Here is a 25,153-nt window from a genome sequence, read left to right as displayed (position 1 = left end):
GTAATGTTATTGTATAGTCATTCTCGTGTAGCAATCATTGTTTACACTGTATTGTAGGTTCAATAGACTCAATACAAAACCCAACTGCATTTTAGCACAAATAGCTACTGAACTTGTGTTGATTCTTATTTGCTGTATTTTCTTTTCTCTGTATATGCCTAAATGCCATTTGCAGTATGATACTCATGACCACTCAGCCTTAAACCAGTGTTCAGAGGAAACCCAGGCACGACTCTGCGTCTCACATTTGGGCATATACACGCGGCTTGGCGTCCGTACGTAGCTGTTGGTCTCCGTCTCTTTTTCTTCGATTCAGAAGTGGATGTTCTCATCAGGACGGCAGCGTTCTTGTACAGTATTTGTTATTTCAGTTCGCTAAACATTCGGTTTCCCTTTTTAAAATTTGCTCTCAGCGCAATACTTTGTTTAAAAAAATGTATAAAAAAATGATCATGAAAAAAAGAACATGAATAAAAAGCAGTATTAGGGAAACGGGAACGTTGCAGAAATTTCTAATTCATTGAAAAAAAAACGTTTATTGATGTTCATTCACAGTATGGGTGGGAGAGGATTGTGGGAGGGACGCTGTAAAAATAATCATTCCAATGTCTTTATCATGGAAAAAAAATATTTCTTAAAAAAATGTTGTTGCTATGCATGTATATGGATGGAATTCAATTCCAGAGCCGTTGGAAATTTTTATTTTGATGTGGTGTCATAATTAAACTTGATCCTCAGGATGAACCCAGTGTCTTTATTTCATTTTCTTTAATCAAACACACTTCTGGATAACAGAGTCAAAAGTTCACATACACCTACAGGGAACACGTGTATACAGGGGACACATGTATCATGGCAGTCTCAAGGAATTTCAAGGATTTCTGCAAATTTTCTTGATATACAGTTATAAAAAATACAGTTATTATGATCTTAGCTGAGGGTAGATTAAGTTTGTGTTTGTGAGTTTGTGTCTTCATGAATGAGTTGTTGCTGAGGTTTTGGACATGTAATTATGCTACAAGGATCTTGGAGACACAGTTCTCTAGAATCTATCTCTTGAACAAAGAATCACAGCTTAAGACATCTCAAAATATTTAATACATAATAATTATTTATTTAATGTTATTATTATGATTATGCCTTATATATAGGTGTATATGTTGCTGGGAATGCCACAGCAAAGGGTCTTTATTCTGGGTGATTAGGTGTAGATTGATGGGCAAATATTTCCATTTAAAATCAAATCCATAGGGCGTCCAGGTGGCGCAGCGGGATAATCCGCCTGCACACCAGTGCTAAGATTCCGAGCTTCCGGGTTTGAATCTCGGCTCTGCTACCGGTCGGCTGGGTCGCCCTCTAGCAGGCACAATTGGCTAATGCCTGCAGCAGACAAAACTGGCTTTTAGTCTGCTGGGTGGAAAGGCCGGACTAAGGGGTGGGGTTATCAGCGCTGTGTAAGGACCTTGGTTGCCCAGGGTGCCTGTACAGAAAGTGGAGGAGCACAGAGATGGGGGCGTGGCTCTCCGTACGCGAAGCCAACCTCACGTTACGGGTGAATATTAAGGGTTTGGTGGACTGCGCACACATCAGAGAGAGTATGTGTCAGGTGAATATACACCCTGCTTGGACGCCATCCGAGTCCTCAGTAGTGGATTGGCTACGATAAATTGGAAGAAAATGCATAAAAAATCCACAACATTAAGAGTGCAAAGTCAAGGGGTCTGAATATTTTTGAGGCAATGCCACAGATACACGGCTTTCTTAGTTATAACAAGATTTAACGTAAAAAAAAAAAAAAAACAACTCCATATTATCCTGTAAAAACATCCTGGTGGTGTTGGGATGGCAGCTGTAGGTGAACAGAACCTCACTGTCTGTGTTGTCTTGGCTGCCTCTTTGACACCAGCTCCAGTAAATGTTTGCTCACCAGTGACGGCTGTTTATAGATCATGTGCCGGTCGGCTCCCTGGATGTGAACGTGCTGGGCTTGGGGGTAAACACGCTTTAAACTCTTCCTCTGAGCATCAGCAAAAACCTGAAACAAACAAAAATGACATCATTTATTTAATTATTTATTTATTAGTATTTTAACGTCATGTTTTACACACTTTGGTTACATTCATGACAGGACAGGTAGTTACTTGTTACACAAGATTCATCAGTTCAAGTTCAGGGTCAAACACAGTTATGGACAATTTTGTATCTCCAGTTCACCTAACTTGCATGTCTTCATACTGTGGGAGGAAACTGGAGCTCCAGGATGAAAGCTCCGGTGGATGATTGGTCAGGTCATGAGTTACAAAGGCTTTCACATTTTTGACATTTGGCAGACGCTCTTATCCAGAGCGACTTACAAAAGTGCTTCCACAGTAAACATTTCATTACTCTAGTTTAAGTAGACAACAGTCCAAGAACACAAATCTGCTAAAACCTGTTAGAACCAAAGTGCTTTTTTTTTATTTTTTATGGAAAAGTGTTAGTAAATAAGTACAAATCAGCTTAAGGGCTTAGTAAAAAGGTGGGTTTTTAATCGTTTTTTAAAGACAGCAAGAGACTCAGATGTTCGGACAGACAAGAGGAAGTTCGTTCCACCATTTGGGTGCCAGTACAGAGAAGAGCCTTGATGCTTGTCTTCCTCTAGTCCTGGGTGGAGTATCAAGTCAAGCAAGACTAGTGGCTCGGAGGTTTGATTAGACCACGAAGGTAGCTTGGGGCTGGTCCATTTTTGGCTTTGTAGGCGAGCATCAGAGTTTTAAACTGAATGCGTGTTTATATATTTATTTATATAAATTTTAAATATATATATTTTTTGTTATTTATATTTAATTTATATATATAAAGTAAATAAATAAATAAATATTTAATTTATAAATTAAATATACATTTATATTTATGTATTTATATAAAAATATAAATTATTTGTTTATTTATTTTAACTGATTTTTTTATTGATTATTTTTTCAATTTAAAGCCAGATGATAAAGATAAAACATAGAAAGGATAACGTTGTGTACTCTGGGTTGTGTGAATATAAATGTAGAGAACACTCACTTGGTTGAGATGAGCAGGGAGCTGCTGATCAAACGAGTCTCCAACTAAAACGCTCACAGATGTTCTGCTAGACAGCAGCTTGAATTTGGAAATCTCGCTAAAAATAGCCACAGAAATGAAATGCAAATGAAACATCACCTTCACAATAATGAAGCAAAAGAAGAGCAGAGCAGCTGGTTGGTGTGTTGGTGTGGGTACCTGACTTGAGATGCGCTCTCGTTTAGGAAGTAATGTTCGTCCACAGCGCCGCTCTGGTGAGCCGGGTTACTCAGGAGGTATTTCTGATCACAAACAACAGCGACGTTACAGAACTACTGGGAAAGACGTATTTAACCACTTGAACAAACATGTGGACACCTGGCTGTGCGCTTGCTGTACATGCTTTTTCCACACACACAAACACACACCACTTTTGCGGTCACATTTACATGTTTGGCATTTAGCTCTTTATCCAAATCGACTTACTTTAGAGTTATTACTGCCCCACACATTTACAACTCCTTCCTCGGGTTTCTCTTCTGTATATTGCTTTCACGACAATCCCAACCTGATTGCAACACCTTTCACTGTCGCTGACAGGTCCAGATATTTAGCAGGCTAGATTTTTTTCTTGAGTCTGCGAGTCACTCAGATCGAGTCGTTGAACAGTTCACCCAAAGCGACCGAGAGCCGATTTTCGAGCCCTGAACAAACGCTGATTTGCCTCCGAGCTGGCACAACTAGCTGCAACATGTTGGCGAGCAAAAATCAGGGCAAAAATCGTCTAGTGTGAACTAGGTGTTAAATGTGTTGTGTTTAGTGACCATCCTGTTCTGTTTGCTTCTTTAAGCATAGTGGGCGGGATCTGTCAAATATCAGATCTGGTCTCTCTTTCCATGCTCTTGTAATTCACACTAGAGCAATTCCAAATAAAAGAGCGCCTCCTACAGTAAAAGAGCACTGACGACTGACGACAGAGCACTGACGACACTATATATATATATTAGGGCTGTCAAACGATTACAAATTTTAATCGCGATTAATCTCAGAATTTCATATAGTTAATCGCGATTAATTGCATTTAAAAAGAAATCTGTGTAAACAAGGTTTTTTAAGTGAAATGTTACAATTAAAATGGTGAACACATTTTATGCTAAATGTACCGAGATTTAGGTTGTCCACTATGGATGGCAGATCTTTTTGTGTTGCTGCCCCAGCGCTCTGGAACTCTCTGCCCTCTATTCTTCGCTCGATCTCTTCTCTTTCTGAATGTTAGGCTTCCTTGAAGACCTATCTTTTTTCACAACACTTTCATTCTTCTTCTTGAACTTCTATGTCTAATCTATCTTCACACTTTTGTTTTGTTTGTTTTATTATTGTACAGCGACCTTGAGCTTGGTGAAAGGCGCTATATAAGTTGAACTTATTATTATTATTATTATTATTATTATTATTACTTTTATACATCGTCACCTTCCGATGAATTTTACCAGCTTCGTACCAACTTTTTAATGCCGTCAGCAAAAAATGATTTTGGTTGAGCGTGTAGCCACTGATGCGCCGCTGCTTTCACATCATCATCACATGAAAATCTTCTTCCTCTTAAAGCTTCCTTGAGTGTCCAAAAAGGTGGCAATCAGATGGCGCTAAATCCGGACTATAAGCGTCCCTCAGTCTCTCAGACACGACCGATTACTGCTAATATATACCAATACATAAAAGTGCGGAAACATTTTGAAGATACCTCGTGTGTGTAAATATATTGAGTTTTAGAATGTACCCCCCAATATACTGATAATATACTGATGTAAACATTCTAAATACACATATTCCACTTGCTATTGCTCTAAATGTACAACTATAACAACTGACAGCAGTGTATGCACTCCTAGTACAATGGAATCTAAACAAATAGAAATAAATCTATAACACGCCGCTCGTTACATGTCGATTGTGTATTGAGCAGCAGCTAAGATAACATAAGCTTCCTTCACTCCATTTACAAAATGATTTTGTACACAGAGAGTAAACAATAGGCTCTAGTGAATCGGGGCACGGCGGCACTCGTGAAGAACAATTCCCCGTCCACAGAGACAGCGCAGTCGAATTAACGAGTCGACAGGCATTTCAAGGGCCACGAGCAGCCTCTCGTCCCAACACAAAAGAGCCGTGTAACCATTAACTGCAACTCGATTGCTTTTTCTTTCTCATGCAGAAGAGGCTAGCAAGAACAGGCGGTCAGAAAGGAATCAGCCTGGTAGCTTGGACGTTAACGAAATGAAAGCACTGGATGTGTTGCTAGTCAGGGGCTGCTGATCACGTACACGAAATTAATTCTTGTTTCACATCTTTATGTGCTGTGAGCTGGACATGTAAATTAATGCTAGTGTTTAAACACACAGAGCAAAATGAGATTAACAGATGAAGAATAATATAAAAACGAAGAGGCCTGCAGTCATACATGTTCCAGCGCGGCTGCACTAGCATGAATTATTTTTCACTTCGGTTCAAAAGTGAACGCACAAACTCAGGTCAGCTTCTAATTCATGTCGCAAATAGGAATCGGGAGCCTTTTGACAGGCGAAAGGGGCTGTACAAAAAAATTCTAATAAGAGATTTGCATATTCCCCGCCACACGCTAACTTGCATGAAATTGGGTGGAACTAGAGCGGAGAAGAAGCGCCTTAGCTCCAGCACGGGCGAGTGCGCTCGACGGCCCGACCTCAGAGACCTTGTCTGAAGACGCGTGGAAGAGGGGGTAGGTAAAGGAAATGGGATAGAGCACCCGGACCGTCCACATCCACACAATCACATCAGAGCTGAGGTGTTAAGCTCAGTTTGATGGCTGCTCTTCTTTAAACCGATTCTCTCACCGTTAGTGCGGTGGAGTTCATCATTTACACCACAGCACCACCATGTGGACGTAAAGAGGAACAGCAGGAAGAAACTCACAACCTGCTCCTAATCTTCGTCAATTCATTGAGTGTTTTACCACCGCTTTATTCTGGTCATGGTTGCGGTGGGTCTGACTCATTGTGCTTGTGATTCATCACCCCAGACAGGTCATATTGTCACAATTTACACTGCACATCTGTTAATGTTTACTGTAAAGGACACGTACATAATAATAACAGTTTATTTTATTCTATTACATATCAGATATCTTTATTCTATTTATTTAGCTACAGTAATACTTGCTTTCCTTAATACTTTTACTTTAACATACTTACTTACCTACTTAATGTACCTTGAGCTGCTGTAATACCTGACTTTCCCTTTAAGATGAATAAAGTGATCTGTCTGTCTGTCTGTCCGTCCATCCATCCATCCATCCATCCATCCATCCATCCATCCATCCATCCATCTATCTATCTATCTATCTATCTATCTATCTATCTATCTGGTCATCTATCTATATGGCTGTATATCTATCTGTCGATCGATCTATCTGTCTGTCTGTCTGTCTCTCTGCCTATTTGTCTGTCTATTTATCTATCTATCTGGCTGCCTGTTTATCAATCTGTCTATCTGTCTGTCTGTCTGTCTATCTATCTGCCTGTCTATCTACCTATCTGTCTGTCTGTCAACCTGTCTATCTATGTCTGTCTGTCTATCTATCTTGCTGTCTATCTATCAATCTGTCCGTCTGTCTGTCTGTCTGTCTATCTATCTGTCTATATATCTCACTGTCTGTTTTTCAATTTTTCTGTCTGTCTATCTATCTATCTATCTATCTATCTATCTATCTATCTATCTATCTATCTATCTATCTATCTACAGTATCTCTGTCTGTCTGTCTGTCTACCTATCTATCTGTCTATCTATCTATCACCAACCCATCACAGGCAGATACACACACTCAGTAGTACATTAGTAGCGCCAATTGGCCTGACTGCATGTTTTTGGACTTGTGGGTGGAAACCAGAGCAGCCAAAGAACACACACAGACACAGGGAGAACATGCAAACTGTTTTCTCATGTTCATCTGTCTTGTATTTCATAAAACCATCAAGTGTGACAGATCCAAAACAAGAGGGAATCAGAAGGGGGCGAATACTTTTATGGCACTGTATACACCAGAAGCATATTAAACAACAAAAATAAAAGTGGTTGTTTTGCTCTCTGTGAATCAGAACTGAGAGTGTACAGGATTTTGGGTTTTACCTGACGTAAGAACAGCTCTTCTGGTCCACTGTTCCCACTAAAGTTTGGCTCCAGCAAGCCTAAAATGAGAAGCAAACGATTCACTCCTGTAGCTGCAAAGAGCTGCATCATCTGCAGAGAGGGCACCAGGTGTGTGTACCTGCAAAACAAACCCACACACACACACACACACACACACCACTGTTTTTATACAAACGTTCTGGTTCTTTTTATTCTAAAGAAAGTAAGTGAGAAAGAATTAAAATGAAGAGTTGAGTATTTAAAATGAAAAATGTCCATGTTCATTATTATTCAACCTCTAGTTTAACCACCGGTGGTGCCAGGTGCCAGTGGAATATCAGGTGTCGGGTGAGAGCCTTGTGCCACCTATTACCTCTCATGTAAAGACGCAACCTCCTTTTCTTTTTTTCAGAAACAGTTCCTTCACAAACCCTGAACTATAAATAAGTAGGCGGGAGCGGTAACACTGAATGTTTTGTGCCATCTACAGAACCTAAATAAAGAAACTATGGAAAGATGCTTTACCAGTTTAACCTTCTCAGCAGTTCCATGTTTAAAAGTTAAATCTTCATTACATTCAGCTTTTGACACTTGCTGACTTTCCTGCACAAAACAATTAAAGTGATATTAAAGAGACGCCGACACCTGTCTATCCTCGCCGCGTCTGCATGCATCACCTCACCGTAGCTATTTCTGTTCTCAATTTAGATTTTCTTTAGCCTCCCTTCAAAGACTTTTGACACCTTTTTACCTGTACACCTCTCCTCTCCCCCAAAAAATCTCATCCTGCGTCAGGCAAGGAGCTTTGATTTGGCGTCAAATCAGTCCAGCGGCGTTGACATTTTATTTCGAGGTCTTCGGTTCTGTCCCATTCAGTCGGATTTTTTCCATTTTCTTCATTTAGCCCAGGAGGTCTGGATTATGCGCGGGAAGGCATGCGTGTCAAAGGGCAATTTAGCAAGGGAAAAGACAGGCCCGATTGGCTGGATGAATTAAACAGATAACAGCATAGTCACAATTTCCGAGCTAGTCCTGGTTCTTTTTTTCGTCCCCCTCCTCACCCCTGTCCCCCCCCCCCCCCTCCTTTGGTAGCGATGGAGGTGATGAAATGAAGTTGAGGCTCTGCACTTTCTGCTCTTTGACTTTCCCATCTGGATTAGTGCAGGCTGAATGGAGGTTGTTGCTTTTGTAAGGGAAAAAAAAGCACATGACCCACTGACGGAATGTCAAACAGTCACTCGCGGTCTGATCGTCCCCCGGACTGATAAGGACCCTTCAAATTTGCATGGACCCGCTCCCTCCTCGCTCTTTTGAGAGTAAAGATAACAGGACAATGTACGTCTATTTCAGAGGAGAAGTTTTAGATCATCTTTGAGAGGACCGGCGCTCGGATGGAGCACTAGTCTGTTGCAGTTGCAACTCTTGCCCACCGGGTTTGAGTCTCTGTTTAGCAATCATATGATCAGGCCCTGTACAGGCACAACTGGTCATCTTCATCATTGCTGCAACAGTGACTCCAACTGTTTGGTCAAGGTGTTTACATGAGTGTCAGTGGACGGTGGTTGCTTGGTGGTTAAGGTACTGACCTCGTAATCTTAAGGTTGCTGGTTCAAGCCCCACCACCACCAAGTTGCCAGTGTTGGGCCCTGACCAAGGCCCTCAACTATTTGCATTGCATTTATTCGCAATTTTAATTCACTTTGGATAAAAGCCTCTGATAAACCCTGTAAATGTAAATAAGTGTCAGAGATGTTTTAATTAAAGCTGTTTGCTGTATCATCAACAAATCAAATATTTAAATGTACAGTCGCTTCTTAGTATGTGAGGTCCATTTACAGTAAACAATGCAAAGAAAACTCATTTTATCAGTTTAGGCAACCAGTTTTAGCTATGATTTAAGGGTGAAACTAAATTTGGTATCATTTGGTAGGTTCACTATAATAACTATAAGCAGTTTAGCCCATCCCCTCAGCCTATAATGGTGTGCATCTTCTATTTAACTTATAATAATTCAACCCCAATCCGGAATACTTATGTAGCACAGTTACAGTCTTGTGCCCATTAAGAGGGTTAATCTGGCGTATTAGTCTCTGTATTTAACTTACGTTTGAACTTCTTTGCTATTTTTAAGCTACACCTTTAACAGAGATGCACTGTGTGGGTATGCAATGACTAACTGTAGCCTATTTGTTATTCTGTACACTTTGTCAACATATCAGACTCTACAGGACCCACCACTAACCAAAAGTAATATAATTCATTCTCAGCACTGCAAATACTAGAAAATGGTAATGATTATATAGTGTGTTAGTACAATTTTGTATCTCCGATTGACCTCACTTGCACGTCTTTGTACTGTGGGAGGAAACCGGAGCTCCAGTGGAAACCCACACAGACACAAGGAGAACACCACACAGAAAGGACCCGGACCGCCCCACCTAGGAATCGAACCCAGGACCTTCTTGCTGTGAGGCAACAGTGCTACCCACCTAGCCACCGTGCCACCCTGTACTGGTATTAATAAACAGGAGCAGATCTGTGGGTATTAGATACTGGTTTAAATGTTTTACCAGTGCTCAGCCTCACTGTCCAGCTAAAACTCTCAACTGAAGAATTTGGGTGTAACTGGTAATTTTCCAAGATAAACCGTGAATAATACTTGACATGCTTGGTGCAATGTTGTCGGGTTCAACGATTTCTCTTCTCTTCTTTAAATATACTGTGAATCATGGTGGCTGAATATCTCAGACTGTGTTTGATCTGAAAACAAACCGTCTTCTTTCTTCGTCTGTGTGATTTGGTGCTAATTTTGCAGCGGTCTCAGCGGTCTCTAAGCCGATGGCAATGTAAAGCTCATGTGACTGTGAGCAATGACAAATGTTTAAGCATTTTCTAATTTATGGCAGAGCTGGACTGGGGTTTTTTTTTTTTCTTTATATTTGGACAAATTTGCTCTTACTGACTGAATGGGCACAAATTCCCACAGACATACTTGTCTTGTGAGAAGCTTTCTCATAAGGGTGGCTGTTAGAATCACCGCTGAAAAGGTCACATAGAGGTCATTCTATTCTAATAACATTTGTTTTCGAAATAGGGTGTCCAAATACTTCTGGTCATATAGTGTATGTATATTTTTAATATTCTTAAGACAGCACTCTGGTGGTGCAGCAGTAAGCCCACGTCTGTGATGCAGGGTTTAAATCCCCAGGGGTGCTATCAGCCCGTCGGGCATCTACATTCATTATTGGCTATATCTGACGGGTGGTATGGTCAAGATCCCGTGATGGATTGGCATCCTGTCCGTTCTGTGTTGATGCGCTGTGCCCAGTGATTCCGGAAAAACAGGAATCACAACGACCCTGACCAGATAAAATGAAAGCAAACAATAGAATGAGACGAAAGACATTTATATTTTAAAAGAACTGTGCAAAGGATCAATAGTGCCAGTAGGGGGCAGTAAAAGTCTGTTCTCCTTTATGACTGTTTCACCAGGACGTTCAGGTCCTCTCTCACCACTTTCCTGAGTGCTTCAGAGTCAATGCTCTAGATTAGACTGTGGTAAATACACCAGGGTCACTACATGCCTGCTTCATTAGCACTAGCAATGCTAATTACTTTTAATTGGCATGCTGGAATACCCAGGAAATCCCTGACGTATCCGGTACTTCCTGCACTTCATATTTTGATGCTAATGAACAAGTGAATGTGTGAGATGCTACATCATCAGATGGCAAAACATCCTCACAGGACACATTATAACCTGGTTTGGGAACTGCACCAGGGTGGTGCGTTCAGCTGAGTCCATCATGCGGACCGAGCTCCCTGACCTGCACTCCATCTATACCAAAAGGAGTTGGTCCAAGGCCAGGAGAATAATGAAGGACCCCAGCCATTCCAGTAATGGACTCTTCTTTATGTTGCAGTCAGGGAAGCAATTTTGCCAAGACAGAGAGGATGAGGAGGAGCTTCTTCCCGTAAGATATGCAGGCGAGTAGGAATACCTACATCCAATACTAATACAGACTGTGTAGAGCTGAGAATGTGTGTGTGTGTGTGTGTGTGTGTGTGTGTGTGTGTGTGTGTGTGTGTGTGTGTGTGTGTGTGTGTGTGTGTGTGTGTGTGTGTGTGTATTTATATTTATGTGAACGCCCAACAGTGGCTGCATAGCAGAGCCTGTATTTGAACCAACAATCTTAAAACTGATAGTCCAAAGCTCTACCCACTAGGCTCTGTTCTTAATACATATTCTAATACCATTTGTTTTTAAAATAGGGTGTCCAAATACTTTTGGCCGTACAGTTTATTTACATATGTTTTAATTTTTTAAGCCGGCACTCTGGTGGCGCAGCAGTAAGCCCAACTCTGTGATGCAGGGTTTGAATGCCCAGAGGTGCTATCAGCCAGTCGGGCATCTACAGACATGATTGGCTATGCCTGAGGAGGCAAGCTGTACCCACTAGGCTACCACTGACCCTTATTGTCCCTTAGATGAAAATGTCAGAAAGAGCATTTTCAACGGACCTATCACTCGAGTTACTCATGACCCGGTTTCACTACACCGTACCCCATGGTACGGTACGTTTTTAAATCCATGACTCCACATTTACTAGTTGTTTCCATTGGCAAGCATCCTGTGCTAGTCTGTTCCCCAGTACCCGTGCTAAACTTGGTTACTGTACTGGACCAGGGACCACGTGTACTGACAAGGGACAAATGGGTGGAGCAAGAAACTGTGCAGATCTTTTTTTATTTTATATATATATATTTTTTTCCTTTATGCATTCTCTCCCCTTTTTCTCCCTTTTTAGCGCGTCCAATTGCCTGATTGCGTCATGCTTTCTCTCCACCAATGCCGATCCCTGCTCTGATTGAGGAGAACGAAGTTAACCCACGCCGCCTCCGACACGTTGGCAGCAGCCGTATGCATCTTATCACCCATACTTTGAGGAGTGCAGTGCAGCTCAGCATTGTGTATGGAGAGACACACCCTGAGAGCACTCTTTTCTCATCTCTGTGCAGGTGCCATCAATCAGCCAGCAGAGGTCGTAATTGCATGTCATGAGAGAGAGACCCAATCCGGCTTAGAGACAATAACAACCCTGCTAGCAGTGATGGAGTCACCAGACTTACAGGATGATCACCTGTGATTTGCAATTCTAAAACAAACCTGCACAAGCTGGAAAATACTAATCAGTGCACTTAAAAGAAAAACGAGAAGGTCCTGCACCCGAGCCTGTCAGCTGAATGATAGAGGATTTACACGCAGCACCAACACCTACACAGAACAAAACTAGGCTGCAGAGGGCTAAAGAGTTTCTGTCCTCACAATCCTGTTCAGTGTCCAATCTGAGCTCTGATTCCCCAAAGGACTTCAGCCACACGGGCATGTACAGAGCAACACTAAAGAGATTGTGTGTGTGTGTGTGTGTGTGTGTGTGTGTGTGTGTTAGAGAAAGGTTTTTTCTTAAACCAGCTGTACCAGGATGCACATGCAGCGAAGAGACGGCTGTGTCCTAAATACCACAATGCATACCAAATAATACACTGCATTAGTGCGCCACCACTGGTCAGTTTGGGACACTGCATGGCTTCCAATCATTTTTACTTGCTTTGAAAACACAGTATACAGTCACTTAAGTAAAAGGGCTTCAGATCAAAGTCAGGAAAGGACACTAGTATGGACAAGTCAATGGCCCGGTCAATACCATGTGTCTGACTCGCACCCCCAGAGCATGCTGGGTAAACAGAGGATGCATCAGGATCAACAGAGGTTTGAAGACTCTTGTCGAGGACTTATTAGCCAACAAACAAGAACAGAGGAAGAGACGAATGAACCTAAATAATATATTTATGGTTTATGAGTAAAACCTAGCACACCGTGTGTTCAAAAAATCCTAATAAGTAAATAAAAGAATTGGAATGTCGACTACAAACCAGACATTTTTTTTATTCACCACTGGTGCCTTACCTCAGAAATGCTCTTTAAACTGAACTGAAGGAGGCAACTCCATATTAACAGCCATAGTTTTGAAATGAGCTGTCTAATGGGCTTATGGTCAGGTGTCCACATACTTTTGGCCAAACTAATCAGACCTAAAATACTTATTTTATTTTTAGGATTTTAACATCATGTTTTACACACTTTTGTTACATTCATGACAGGAGAGATACACTGATCAGCCATAACATTAAAACCACCTCCTTGTTTCTACACTTTTAGTCCATTTTATCAGCTCCACTTACCATATAGAAGCACTTTGTAGTTCTACATTTACTGACTGTAGTCCATCTGTTTCTCTGCATTCTTTGTTGGCCCCCTTTCACCCTGTTCTTCAATGGTCAGGACCCCCACAGGACCACCACAGAGCAGGTATTATTTAGGTGGTGAATCATTCTCAGCACTGCAGTGACCCCTGACATGGTGCTGGTATGAGTGGATCAGACACAGCAGCGCTGCTGGAGCTTTTAAATACCGTGTCCACTCACTGTCCACTCTATTAGACACTCCTACCTAGTTGGTCCACCTTGTAGATGTAAAGTCAGAGACGATCGCTCATCTATTGCTGCTGTTTGAGTTGGTCATCTTCTAGACCTTCATTAGTGGTCACAGGACGCTGCCCACGGGGCGCTGTTGGCTGGATATCTTTGGTTGGTGGACAACTCAGTCCAGTAGTGACAGTGAGGTATTTAAAAACTTTATCAGCGCTGCTGTGTCTTATCCACTTATACCAGCACAACACACACTAACACACCACCACTATGTCAGTGGCACTGCAGTGATGAGAATGATCCACCACCTAAATAATACCTGCTCTGTGATGGTCCTGTGGGGGTCCTGGGCCCTTGAAGAACAAAGCATGCAGAGAAACAAATGGAGTACACTTCACTAATTGTAGAACTATAAAGTGCTTCTATATGGTAAGTGAAGCTGATAAAATGGACAGTGAGTGTAGAAACAAGGAGGTGGTTTTAATGTTATGGCTAATCAGTGTATACTGCTGTTAGTAATGGGTGTGGCTGAAACACCTGAACTTAATAATAATAATGAAAGGTGTTCACATACTTTTGACCATACAGTGTAGGTTACGCAGTGCAGAACTAACAGGTATCAGATGTCACTATAATTCATCTTTAATGGAAGGAGCCAGCTCTGCTTAATGTCTCCATAAGTAACGGAATCTGTTTCACAGCTCTATGCAGGCTATATTAACTTAAGTCGTAAGTTAATATCTCCAGCATTTATTTTCTCATGTTTGAGTAATTGGATTGCATCTCCGCCGGTTCATGCTTTGCCGGCCCGACTCGGCTATTAATCACACAGTAATTGGACACACATCGCGGTTAAATGCTACTGCTCCACTTTCAGTCACATATAAATTAGAGCGTGCTGCATTATTCATTCGTTATCTGACTGAAGCCCAATCGTGTTACATAACGACGGAAAAAAAGGACCCGAGGCCGGAGGTTATGAATCAGGATCCGCGGAGAGATGGGCCGCATGAGATTACTTCTGCAGTGCGATGGAAACAATCTCGAATACATCTTCATCACTCTCAGCAGCATGCTGGGAAAGCATTCGTTATCGTCAGTTCCAGGCAAAAATATTATATATTCATAAATGCATTAAGAAAATCGTTTTAAAACACTAGACTTACAATGACGTCAACATAGAGCAGGGTCTTAAAACACTGGGTCATGAGCCAAAAAATTGGGTCGCAGAGTAAAAAAATTGATAAATAAATGAATTTTCACAGGCACATAAACACGGAATGAACTTATACACAAACGCCCCCTTGTGGAGGCATGTAAACCACAGTGGGACCAGCTTGTCACCATTTTCATTAATGAAGTATGTTATGTTTTGTATTTTGTTTAAGCCTATCAACAAAATGAAATAAAAAATAAAGCCTGGGCGCCCTGGTGGTGCAGCGGGATATTCCACTAGTGCACCAGCGCCGAGATTCTGAACTCCTCAGTTCGAAACTCGGCATTGCCACTGGTCGCCTGGGCACCATCTAGTACACATAATTGGCAGTGCCTGCAGGGAGGGATGACCGGAATACGTGGGCGGGGTCTTTAAACACTGTGTAAGGACCCTGATTGGCAGATAAAGGCACCTGTGCAGAGGGCAATAGGTGAAAAAGGGTTCTGCTAAGGGCTGCGCGCAGGTCAGAGGAGGCGTAAGCAGCAATAAACCCACCTCAACTGCAAAAAATCGGGGAGATATATATAGTAGTATAAAGCCTATCACTCATGTAAACAGAGAGACCAGCTAGTGGACAATTACTGAACTACTGGTCTTGATATTCTTCCTGTGCGAATCAATAATCAGACCAGACATTCGGTTTTCCAGATTTTGTCTGTTAAATGCGAGATCTGTTAAATGGAGGTCCGTTAAATCGAGGTTCCACTATACTTTAATTAATTGTTAAATAGAAATATAAGCTAATAAACCACAAACACACTTTTTCATGTTTACCTACGATGCCAGTAATTCTGGAGCTGACTCTACAGCTCTTTCCTCAAAGCTGTTGAATAATTTATCGTGTGAATAATGCGATGTATAGGAATTTTGCTGACTCAGACGAGCGCCAGAGCGACCAGGGCTTAGGACAGCTTGAACACCCCCAACCTGTGATTAATCTGACACTGTATTACAATGATGGACAGCAGAACGGTGTCATTATGCAGTCTGTCCTCGTCTCGGGCCCCTCACCCTCTCTCAGGATGACTCACCAGTACTGCTGCCACTTCTCCTCCTCAAACACGTCGTCTGGAACAGGACTGATCAGCACCAGGTCCGAAACATGCCTGGACACACAGAGGCAGAGGCTCGGGCTGTATTAGTGTTCATGATTGTTATTTATTTATGTTTTTAAACACTTTGGTTACAATCATGACAGGACAGGTAGTTACTCATTACACAATGTTCATCAGTTCAAGTTCTTAATATTAAACACAGTCACGGACAATTTTGTATCTCCAATTCACCCCACTTGCATGTTTTTGGACTGTAGGGTTAAACCGGAGCTCCCAGAGGAAACCCACACAGACACGGGGAGAACATGCACAACTCCACACAGAAAGGACCCGGAACGCTCCACCTGAGAATTGAACCCAGGACCTTCTTGCTGTGAGGCAACAGCGCTACCCACTGAGCCATTGTGCTGCCCCACATGGAACAGCGGTCCCTTTGCAACAGGAAAAAAGCCTGAAGGCCCGTGGTACTGAACTAGTAACTGGAACTGTACTAGTAATCAGAAGGTTGTCCGTTTAAGCCCCACTGCTGCCAAGTTGTTGGGTCCCTCAATCTCTCAAACTCTATTCATAATTCTAAGTCACTTTGGATAAAAGCGTCTGTAAATGCCACACATGTAAGTAAATGACTCCTCTCATTTAAAACACACAGGATTCACATCACTGTGAGTGCATTACTCTCATTTGCTGGGTGCTGCAGAGATGAGGTAACTCAATTTACAGGGTTTATAGTGGCGCCTCGGTGCTGATGAAGCATTAAATCAGTCAGAGGCAGGATGGGAGATAATCACTCAGAGACAGAAGGATTTATGGAGCACCGTTCAAGCCAACAGCAAAGATTTGTGAAGGATATCTGACTGAGCTGTGGCACATCGAACTCTTTTAAAAAGCCAGGAGTTTAAATTCACGATGATTAGTTATATAAAATCTGGTCAGATCCTTATTAAAAGTATCAGACAAACACATCTAGCCTAAATAATTAATGATATTATTTAAAATACTGATTAATTCACTTTAGGTCAGGCATGGCCAGAGAGCGGCCTTGGGGCCAAATAGAGCCTGAAGACAGAATTTAATTGGTCCGCGGTTTCTTATATGCAATACATTCGTAAGTGCTGCACAAACAGGCACATTCTGTCCACATTTAGCCCCACCCCCCCAAAAAAATTCTAAATACTTCAGAATTAATACCAGTACTAGGGATGGTCATAATGTCGGTTATCAGTTATTTAGTCAATCAGTTAAAACATTCATTTAAATTCACTCCCTGCAGCTGACTACAGGTCTCTAAGGAGCAGTGTTTATTTAAGACTCACCCTTAATGCACATGTGTGTTTACAGAGCGCAGTCCTGTTGTAAAGTGATTAGGAAAATTCTATGCCTTTTAATTGAAATTCAAATTAGCCATGAAGCTGTTTAGCATCAGTATGCAGTTGTGTGGATCTGTGTGCAGTGTTATTGATTTGGATATTTTGCCTCACGCCTCACAACTACATTAATCTAGTCAGGAAGAGGTGATTACTTTAATATACTGCCTGCATTCATATTATATGATATTATCTTTAGTTCGTTCTTATCGAATCAAGTCAGGGTTATCGTCATCGCATCCATAAATGGGCGGCACAGTGGCTCAGTAGCACTGTCACCTCAAAGCAAGAGAGTTCTGGGTTTGATTCCCAGTTGGAGCGGTCCGGGTCCTTTCTGTGTGGAGTTTGCATGGTCTCTCCGTGTCTGTGTAGGTTTCCTTCCACAGTCCAAAGACATGCAAGTGAGGTGAATTGGAGATACAAAACTGTCCATGACTGTGTTTGGTATTAAACTTGACGAGTAATTATCTGTCCTATAATGAATGTAACTACAGTGTGTAAAACATGACATTAAAATCCTAATAAATAAATCCATAAACAAGTCTATAGGCAGTTGTAGCCTAGAGTCTAAGGTCCTGAACTAGTAATCAAAAGGTTGCTGGTTCAAGCCCCACCATTACCAGGTTGCCGGATGGAATGCTGTTCCTCCACAACCATGGGATCGAACCCAGGACCTTCTTGCTGTGAGGTGACAGTGCTACCCACTTAGCCACCGTGCCGCCCAATTTATAACAATGTACAGCACACAGAATAACATAAAGTGCATAGACAATAGATTCTCTAAATACTCTACCATGCAACAATATTAAGAGACAGTAGATACATGGCGTACAGATACCCGCTAGACAAAACAAAACAGAGCAGAACAGAACCCAAAGTACATTTTGCTGTTAACTGTTTGGTTGATAACCAAACAGAACTAGTTCTGCTCACTGTGTTTTTGCTCATCTTATCACCACATTTACTGTTTTTATTAAATAAAACATGAATTTGATGATGAAAACTCAGTGACGTGTTTTATATTTTGATGGAACTTACGTGTCATAAATGTGGCTATAAAACCGAGCATTGAGCGCACCCAGTTCTGCGCCAACCAGAACAAAAGGCGGGGCAATCTCAGCGGCCTTGACCAATCTGTGCAGATCGTCTACCATCCTGGGAAGAAAAACATAAAAGTGTGTAGGTCAGTTCCTCTGAGTAAGTGTAGACAGACAGCAATAGCTCATTTATCACCAGGCTGTTTTTTGACACGGATCTGTGGACCTCTGACCTCTAGTGGACATTAGCAGAACACTTAGCTGTGTCCTTGTGGTCTGAGAGTGACCACGCAGATATAAAACAAATTAGAAGCAAGCACCAGGAGAGAGGGCCAGGGTGGGGTGTCAGACAGTTACAATGACATCACCAGCAACCAAAAGGACTAAATCACTGACCACAGAATAAAGGTTTTGTCATGACCGCCCTTCTCTTGAGCTAAACCCTATAGAAAACCGTGGGATGAGGCAAAGACCAGAGTCCACATTTGGTATGGAGCAATGATCTCAGATTCTCTGCCATATTGCATTAAGCAGTACATAAGACAACACAAGGCCTGTTATCTTAAAGAAAGTCTGCACAAAGTACTGAATAAAGAATTACCAATAATCAAGGTACACAAATGTATAATTTATTTAATGATAAGATTTGGGGTATTTTCCTTCAATTACAGTACTCCTAACAAAGGGTTCATATTTTGATTGACAGATCAAGCCAGGTTTGTTCATGTGTTCCAGGGGTGCCAAGATTTTTGGAGGGCCATGTCAGTGGTCAAGTGGTCAAGTGGTCATGTCAATGGTCGAGAGAGAGAGCTATGTCCTGAACTGTCCTCTTGAATCTGTAAAGGAGGTAAGAGAAAGGAGGAAAGCAGGATGATAGCACCAGACTCCTCCACCCCCTGTGTAAAAAGGAGCGCTACCGCAGGTCCTTCATTCCAGCAGTATAGCCTAGCGGTTAAGGTACTGGACTAGTAAGCAGAAGGTCGCTGGTTCAAACCCCGCCACTGTTGGGTCCTTGAGCAAGGCCGTTAACCCTCAATTGCTCAGACTGTATACTGTAAGTCACTTTGGATAAAAGCGTCTGCTAAATGCTGAAAATGTAAATTCCAGACCATTTAATAAAGTCTTATCTATATATATATATATATATATATATATATATATATATACAGTGTATCACAAAAGTGAGTACACCCCTCACATTTCTGCAGATATTTAAGTATATCTTTTCATGGGACAACACTGACAAAATGACACTTTGACGCAATGAAAAGTAGTCTGTGTGCAGCTTATATAACAGTGTAAATTTATTCTTCCCTCAAAATAACTCAATATACAGCCATTAATGTCTAAACCACCAGCAACAAAAGTGAGTACACCCCTAAGAGACTACACCCCTAAATGTCCAAATTGAGCACTGCTTGTCATTTTCCCTCCAAAATGTCATGTGATTTGTTAGTGTTACTAGGTCTTAGGTGTGCATAGGGAGCAGGTGTGTTCAATTTAGTAGTACAGCTCTCACACTCTCTCATACTGGTCACTGAAAGTTCCAACATGGCACCTCATGGCAAAGAACTCTCTGAGGATCTTAAAAGACGAATTGTTGCGCTACATGAAGATGGCCAAGGCTACAAGAAGATTGCCAACACCCTGAAACTGAGCTGCAGCACAGTGGCCAAGATCATCCAGCGTTTTAAAAGAGCAGGGTCCACTCAGAACAGACCTAGCGTTGGTCGTCCAAAGAAGCTGAGTGCACGTGCTCAGCGTCACATCCAACTGCTGTCTTTGAAAGATAGGCGCAGGAGTGCTGTCAGCATTGCTGCAGAGATTGAAAAGGTGGGGGGTCAGCCTGTCAGTGCTCAGACCATACGCCGCACACTACATCAAATTGGTCTGCATGGCTGTCACCCCAGAAGGAAGCCTCTTCTGAAGTCTCTACACAAGAAAGCCCGCAAACAGTTTGCTGAAGACATTTCAACAAAGGACATGGATTACTGGAACCATGTCCTATGGTCTGATGAGACCAAGATTAATTTGTTTGGTTCAAATGGTCTCAAGCATGTGTGGCGGCAATCAGGTGAGGAGTACAAAGATAAGTGTGTCATGCCTACAGTCAAGCATGGTGGTGGGAATGCCATGGTCTGGGGCTGCATGAGTGCAGCAGGTGTTGGGAAGTTACATTTCATTGAGGGACACATGAACTCCAATATGTACTGTGAAATACTGAAGCAGAGCATGATCCCCTCCCTCCGGAAACTGGGTCGCAGGGCAGTGTTCCAGCATGATAATGACCCCAAACACACCTCTAAGACGACCACTGCTTTATTGAAGAGGCTGAGGGTAAAGGTGATGGACTGGCCAAGCATGTCTCCAGACCTAAACCCAATAGAACATCTTTGGGGCATCCTCAAGCGGAAGGTGGAGGAGCGCAAAGTCTCGAATATCCGCCAGCTCCGTGATGTCGTCATGGAGGAGTGGAAAAGCATTCCAGTGGCAACCTGTGAAGCTCTGGTAAACTCCATGCCCAGGAGAGTTAAGGCAGTTCTGGGAAATAATGGTGGCCACACAAAATATTGACACTTCAGGAACTTTCACTAAGGGGTGTACTCACTTTTGTTGCCGGTGGTTTAGACATTAATGGCTGTATATTGAGTTATTTTGAGGGAAGAATAAATTTACACTGTTATATAAGCTGCACACAGACTACTTTTCATTGTGTCAAAGTGTCATTTTGTCAGTGTTGTCCCATGAAAAGATATACTTAAATATCTGCAGAAATGTGAGGGGTGTACTCACTTTTGTGATACACTGTATATATATATACAGTATATATATATATATTCGCTGGGTGGCAAGGTGGCTCAGTGGGAAGCACTGTCGCCTCACAAGAAGGTCCTGGGTTTAATCCCCAGGTGGGGTGGTCCGGGTCCTTTCTGTGTGGAGTTTGCATGTTCTCCCTGTGTCCGTGTGGGTTTCCTACGGGTGCTCCGGTTTCCTCCCACAGTCCAAAGACGTGCAAGTGAGGTCAATTGGAGACACTAAATTGTCCAAGACTGTGTTCAATATAAACTTGTGAACTGATGAACCTTGTGTAACGAGTAACTACCGTTCCTGTCATGAATGTAACCAAAGTGTAAAACATGACGTTAAAATCCTAATAAACAAACAAACTGACTACGCTATATGGACAAATGTGGACACCTGTCCATGACCTTGTTGGACATCCTATACCCAAACCATTGGTGATAATGTGGAGTGCGTGTCATGTTTTCCCAGAAACATCTGCAAAGAAGCTCCCACCGTCATACCTTGGGCGTTCTACAGTGTTCTTAGGATCATACAATCACCCCTTCTTTCTCCAAACATGACAAGCTGAATTCATATTCACTTCATTCGGACATTTTTACTTCAGCTGTGCATCGCGGTGTTTGTTTTTTTAACAGAGACGTTTGGCTCGGGGGTTTTAATCACAAGAACTCAATCAATTCAGAAATGTGCTTCACAGGCTCAAACACTTAATTCCCGAGACCTATCGGACAACCTTTCGCTTCAGAAGAAGCTTTGATTGAATTACTCCATCAATATGGAAACCAATATGAGGAATGTGCAAAGTGACATGAAATGTGCCACCCTGAGCTGATGTGGCGTGTTTTATGACTGCTCGACCGGAATGCTCTGCCCAACAAATCAAAGCAGTGCCCAAATGAAGAGGTCTCACAGCGGCAGGCCCAGGATACATCCGTCAAAGTGCCCGCGTCTGCCAGGTTATTGAATTCCGGGAAGGAAATTGAATGCTCACATTTGAACCTGCAGGTGAGGCTCCCGCTGTGGAAAGTCAGGAGTGTTACTGTGTCTACAGTTATGAGATGAAAACAAGCAAACGTGCTGTGTGATCACAATGACCCATGATGTAGCCCAACATGCTACACAAGGATAAGGAGGACAGTCAGTGGGTCTGTCAGAAAACCTACTGATCTCTCTACATAGACGCATTTTACGTCGTCATACATGCCTGGGAAGAAGGCTGTCTGAATTCTTAGATGCCTTAAAATGCTCCTACTGAGGTGCCTTAATTCTAAGCGATAATCTGACTGAACAATGAGGGAGCGTTCAACGCTTCCTTAGCGGTAAATACAATCCCAGCATTCAGTGCTGAACATGGTGGACGAATGCAGAGCAAGAGTTCTTTTCAAATGTAAATAAATTCTTACTCATTTTTAATTTGTATAAAGGTGCACAAGTGTCGTTTATTTGCAAATTTGGGCTCGTCAGGGACAATCTAACCGTTTTCGGTACACGGAGGGAGATGTTAGCTGGCATGCTAGCGGGTTGTACCACCTCAGCACTTTGGTTTGACTGGCCTGAGACTAACTGTGCTAGCTTAGTAAGTGAAAACTGCAGTGGCGTAATCGATGTAATCTAATCTGTCTAAGTAGTGTGTCTGAATAACCTGCCTTATGAGTTTGATGTCTGAAGTAGAGAATCCTCTCTACTTAGACAGCTGCCCAGGTAGGCAGTAGGCAGCTCACTAGGTTGCACCACTTAATCCAAAAGGGGGATGGAAATAGGTTAGACCAGGGTTATTTAAAATAATTAAATGAACAACACACCCTGACAGCACTCTTTTTCCCGTCTCTGTGCAGGTGCCAGCAATCAGCCAGCAGGGGTCGTATTTGTATTAGTCATAAGAGAGACCCTGTCCGGCTTTTAATATCCCACCCCTATCTGAACAACAGGCCAATCATTGTTCATGTGGCTGCTCAGCCCATCCGGCAGGCAGAGCTGAGATTTCTAACAGGCACATAACACGAAATAAACTTGTACACAAACACCCCCTTGTGGAGTCTTAACATTACACCTTGTAAACCACAGTGGCACCAGATTGTCACCAATTTCGTTGAGCATATTTTGTTTTGTGTTTCGTTTTGATGAATTGTTTGTGTTACCTGGGTCAAGGGCAAAAATCATGGAGAAAATATGAGTTGGTTGAACGAAAGTAAAAAAAAAACCTGGGTTAGACACTTCGCTTCACAACAAACACATTTCTAACCCTGTCTTTATGGAGCTTGTGCACAGTGAGACAGTCCTGCTAGAACCAATATTTATTTATTAATTATTTATTTATATTAATGTCATGTTTTACACGCATGACAGGACAGGGAGTTACTGGTTACACAAGATTCATCAGTTCAAGTTTAATGTCAAACACAGTGATGATTAGATACAATTTTGTATCGCCAATTAAACTGACTGCATGTCCTTGGACTGTGGAGGAAAACCCACCAGACACGGGAAGAACATGCAAACTCCACACAGAAAGGACCCGGACCACTCCAACTGGGAATCAAACCCAAGACCTGCTTGCTGTGAGACGACAGGGCTACCCACCGAGCCACCTTGCCGCCCACTAGAACTAATAAGGGCCATCCTTACACTGTTGCCACAACATCGAAAGCTAATTTGACTGTAATTATATAGTTTTTAGAATTGTATTCATTTACATTTTATCTTAATACAAGCATTATAATAACACTATTATTTGGAAAATTGAAACACATTAAAGATTAAAAGCAAAAGAGGGGATTAAAAAAAAACTCTAAGTACCTTCCGGTGGTCGATGATCTCCACGTTTTCTCCATGCCCGTGGTCTCATTCGGCATAGCTCTCCTACTGAAGCCAAGCCCCACTCGGTCATACGCACAAACCTAAGAACATAAAAACAAACGTTCTGTCTTAGACCCATAATGGTCTCACCAAGAAAGTAATGTTAAAAAATTACATTACTTTGCATTTCTTAGTTTCGTGGGACAACACCAACAACAAACAATGAATATTTGTTACTAGTGCACACAGTATTTTTAATGAGTTTGTTTGTTTATTAGGATTTTAACGTCATGTTTTACACTTTTGGTTACATTCATGACAGGAAACGGTAGTTATCACAAGGTTAATCAGTTCACAAGGTTATATCGAACACAGTCATGGACAATTTAGCATCTTCAATTCACCTCACTTGCATGTCTCCATGACTGTGGGAGGAAACCCACGCAGACTCAGGGAGAACATGCAAACTCCACACAGAAAGGACCCGGACCGCTCCCACCTGGGGATCGAACCCAGGACCTTCTTGCTGTGAGGCGACAGTGCTACCCACTTAGCCACCGTGCCGCCCGTATTTTTAATGAGCCTCTACCGAACAGTTGAGATGATCACAAACATGATGCAGCTTTTCATGGGTGACTTTGTTAGACATAAAGGTTAGAAATGCTGTTTTCTTAAAACTACAGTGTCAATCATTAATATTGTATACAATAATATTGTATGTATTAATAATATGAGTTTAACACACGTCAACCAACAAGTGGATACGACACAAACAAGATTATTTAAAAATACAGCTTATTTTAAGTATTTAGACTCAAGGCAAGCCAAACCAAATGGGTTAACATCACAACACCAGTCACACACAAGGAAAAAGTCTAAACACAAATGTATCTGTTGCCTTTATTTCATTAGTTTTGCATTTAGGAGTTACACTTTTCAACCTTCAAAAAATCAGATCTGCATTTTTAAAGATGCTCCATGCCTGCTGCAACAACAACACAAGTTTAAAACTTGTACTGGATAAGTTCAGGCATGACCTGCCAGCTCCTGGCACTCAGAGCTCATTATCTCACTACGTACAGACCAGTATGGGAGAAAAACTGGTCCAGCCACCCAGCATGCTCAATTACAACAGCTGACACAGGCTTGTGCATTTCTGCACACCTACTGCAGCTTCATCCAACCCTGATGAGCAGC

General features: G+C 42.1%; 1 protein-coding gene across 1 annotated transcript; it reads right to left on the bottom strand.

The window, feature by feature from the left end:
- Positions 1-734: 734 nt before the first annotated feature.
- Positions 735-24,013, bottom strand: si:dkey-122a22.2 (uncharacterized). The gene is made up of 7 exons (XM_062985667.1): positions 23,957-24,013; positions 18,357-18,473; positions 15,931-16,005; positions 7,195-7,333; positions 3,250-3,332; positions 3,052-3,148; positions 735-2,035 (listed from the first exon to the last, which is right to left on the bottom strand). The coding sequence occupies exons 1-7, from the start codon at positions 24,010-24,012 to the stop codon at positions 1,868-1,870; spliced, it is 735 nt and encodes a 244-aa protein (XP_062841737.1). The 5' UTR covers position 24,013; the 3' UTR covers positions 735-1,867.
- Between the last annotated feature and the right edge of the window lie 1,140 nt (positions 24,014-25,153).

Source organism: Trichomycterus rosablanca, chromosome 23 (assembly GCF_030014385.1).
Source record: "Trichomycterus rosablanca isolate fTriRos1 chromosome 23, fTriRos1.hap1, whole genome shotgun sequence".
Classification (NCBI taxonomy): Eukaryota; Metazoa; Chordata; class Actinopteri; order Siluriformes; family Trichomycteridae; genus Trichomycterus; species Trichomycterus rosablanca.
Note: the sequence above shows the minus strand (reverse complement) of the source record. Positions and strands in the feature narration are given on the sequence as shown.

What these genes read in the sequence shown, in the direction of transcription:
- si:dkey-122a22.2 (XM_062985667.1), bottom strand. Translation starts at nt 24,012, where the DNA reads ATGCCGAATGAGACCACGGGCATGGAGAAAACGTGGAGATCATCGACC. An exon ending in TATAGCCACATTTATGACAC is followed by an intron (nt 16,006 to 18,356) that starts GTAAGTTCCATC and finishes CTGTGTGTCCAG; the next exon opens with GCATGTTTCGGACCTGGTGC. An exon ending in AAGAGCTGTTCTTACGTCAG is followed by an intron (nt 3,333 to 7,194) that starts GTAAAACCCAAA and finishes GTTTGTGATCAG; the next exon opens with AAATACCTCCTGAGTAACCC.